At 60.4% G+C, this 2,735-nt stretch overlaps 1 protein-coding gene across 1 annotated transcript in view; it reads left to right on the top strand.

Moving 5' to 3' along the window:
* The window catches only part of LOC104986497 (intestinal-type alkaline phosphatase-like), a gene marked incomplete at its 5' end in the record, with an annotated part of 2,591 nt that extends 1,249 nt beyond the window's left edge, over window positions 1–1,342 (top strand). The window contains 4 exons of the mRNA XM_010837095.1: window positions 65–263; window positions 354–545; window positions 774–890; window positions 1,021–1,342. Of these exons, the coding sequence (XP_010835397.1) occupies window positions 65–263; window positions 354–545; window positions 774–890; window positions 1,021–1,316 (804 nt within the window). The remainder of the gene's footprint in view (window positions 1–64; window positions 264–353; window positions 546–773; window positions 891–1,020) is intronic.
* Window positions 1,343–2,735: the final 1,393 nt, after the last annotated feature.

Here is a 2,735-nt window from a genome sequence, read left to right as displayed (position 1 = left end):
GACTCCAGTGTAACACACCTCATGGGTAACGACGCCACCCACCCCCACTGTCCTCCCCAGGAAGGGTGCCACAGGTCCCCCCACCCCATCCCCAGCTTGCAGGTCGCCACTGGTCCCATTTCTCACAGGCCTCTTTGAGCCAGGAGATATGACCTATGACATCCACCGAGACCACATCAAGGACCCATCTCTGGAGGAGATGACGGAGGCAGCCGTGCGTGTGCTGAGCAGAAACCCTCGGGGCTTCTTCCTCTTCGTGGAGGGTGAGTGGCAGCTCCTTGTGGATCAGAGCGGGAAGGGCTGCACTCAGGGTGGGTGTGGCATCACTCACCTTCCACATGACTTTCTTGCAGGAGGCCGCATTGACCACGGTCACCATGAAAGCATAGCTTATCGGGCACTGACCGAGGCGGTCATGTTCGACAATGCCATCGCCAGGGCTAGCCAGCTCACCAGTGAAGCAGACACACTGACCCTTGTCACCGCCGACCACTCCCACGTCTTCACTTTCGGTGGCTACCCACTTCGTGGGACCTCCATTTTTGGTAAGCCAGGGAGAGTGGCAAGTTCTTGTCCTGAGTTACATTGCACAAAGTGCTCTTGAGTCAGCTCCCTCGTCTGCAAAGTGGAGTAATATTAATAATAGCAGCTGCCCTGCCTGGCTCTGGTAAGGATTAAGCCAGTGAACAAACAAGAGGTGCCTGAGCTCAGCACGCAGGAGGCACCCCAAAGGATCGGGTCAGTGTGATTATGGGGTCCCCTCTTCCCTGCAGGGCTGGCCGATGGCAAGGCCAAAGATGGCAAGTCCTATACCACCCTTCTCTATGGCAACGGCCCGGGGCACCGGCTGGTCATGGGCTCACGACCTGATGTGAATGAAAAGGAGAGCAGTGAGTGCAGTGGGTGGGCCCTGGGGAGCAAGACGGGGGGCGGATGGGAGGAAGGGAAGACCCTACTCTGGAACTCCTGGGAGGGGGAGGCCGCCTCCCTGCTTGCCCTGAATCCCCTCCCTCCTCTCAGTGGACCCCGAGTACCAGCAGCAATCCGCAGTGCCCCTATGGGGCGAGACCCATGCCGGTGAGGACGTGGCAGTGTTTGCACGAGGCCCGTGGGCACACCTGGTGCACGGCGTGCAGGAGCAGACCTTCGTGGCGCATGTCATGGCCTTTGCTGCCTGCGTGGAGCCCTACACCACCGACTGCCACCCTCACCCCCATAGTGGTCCCTCGGACACCGCCCACCAGGCTGCCTGCCCATCCTCACTGGCACTGCTGGCCGGGGCCCTGCTGCTGCTGCTGGTGCCCACCCTGCACTGAGGCCCACCCACCCGGGCCTCAGGGCCTCCTCCCCACCCCCAACCTTAGTGGACCCAAACCACCCTGGAAGCTGAAACCCTGACTTTCCTGTGAGAGCCACAGTCCTCACTGCCCCCACCTCGGTAGCCTCAGATTTTATTGGAGCTGCCCAGACCCCAGGAAAGGCAGGGGCTCAGACCACCCAGTCTCTTCTCCCCACCCAACAGCCCTGCCTGAGGACCAGGCTGGCACCAGAGGTGTCCCCCAGGGAACCAGGACCTACCAAGACCCCCACTGGGGTCTTCCAGGAGGCATAGCTTCTGGGTGCGTGACTTCCGGGAGGCGTGGCTCCAGGAGGTGTGGTTTCTGAGCAGGCGTGGTTTCTGAGAGGGCATGGCTCTCGGGGAGCTCTGGCTTCCCGTCCTCCTGGAACCCACTCTGTGGGCACTTCGCCGGCCAAGGAGACGTCTGGGGCCAGGAGCGCCGGGGGACCCTGGACATACAATCCTCAGAGGCCCCTCCTAGGAACCCAGCAGTACCATTACAGAGAGGAGACAGTGACACAGAGGAGAGGAGACTTGTCCCAGGTCCCTCAGCTGCTGTGAGGGTGGCCCCCCGGTGCCCCTTCCAGGCTGGGGGATCCCAGGAGAAGCGGGGAAGCTGGGGATGGGGACACAGACCCCGCACACCTGGGAGGGAGGAAGCAGCCCTCAAATAAACTGTTTCAAGTGTGATATGGGAGTATATGTGTGGGATGAGAAGCCCTTAGCAGGTGGGGGCACAGTGTGTGTGTTGGGGGGGACCGGGGGTGTGATTCACATCAGGAGGTCAGGGAGGGGCTGATGAGGGGCTGACATTGAGCAAAGGCCAAAGGCGGTGAGGGCGGGAGCTACTCAGGACAGGGCAATGCTGACGGCTCTGAGGGAGTGTGAGCAGGGCCAGGTGAGGCCAGCTGCGGTACCAAGTTGGGGCTTTCCCCTCCCCGAAGCCAGGCTTTCACCTTCTCTGAAAACAGGAAATTCCCGAGCCCCAGTGCTCACCCCTCCTACCTCCCTGCCTGATGCTCAGGTGGTCATCTGGTGGCTTGTCACCTCCTTGGTCCTGTGAGGTCCATTAGATGCAGCCCTCAAAAGACAGAGACCAACATAAACTTGTGTTTGCTTCTTGCTTCCCAGCTCCTGGGGGGAGGGGGGTACATTCCTACCACGCCCTACAGGGCTCAGTTCAGTTCAGTCGCTCAGTTGTGTCTGACTCTGTGACCCCATGAATCGCAGACGTCAGGCCTCCCTGTCCATCACCAACTCCCGGAGTTCACTCAGACTCATGTCCATCGAGTCAGTGATGCCATCCAGCCATCTCATCCTCTGTTGTCCCCTTCTCCTCCTGCCCTCAATCCCTCCCAGCATCAGAGTCTTTCCCAATGAGTCAACTCTTCACATG

This window comes from Bison bison, unplaced genomic scaffold, assembly GCF_000754665.1.
Source record: "Bison bison bison isolate TAMUID 2011002044 unplaced genomic scaffold, Bison_UMD1.0 scf7180017864068, whole genome shotgun sequence".
Classification (NCBI taxonomy): domain Eukaryota; kingdom Metazoa; phylum Chordata; class Mammalia; order Artiodactyla; family Bovidae; genus Bison; species Bison bison.
The sequence above is the reverse complement of the archived record's forward strand: the minus strand, read 5'-3'. Positions and strand labels throughout refer to the sequence as shown.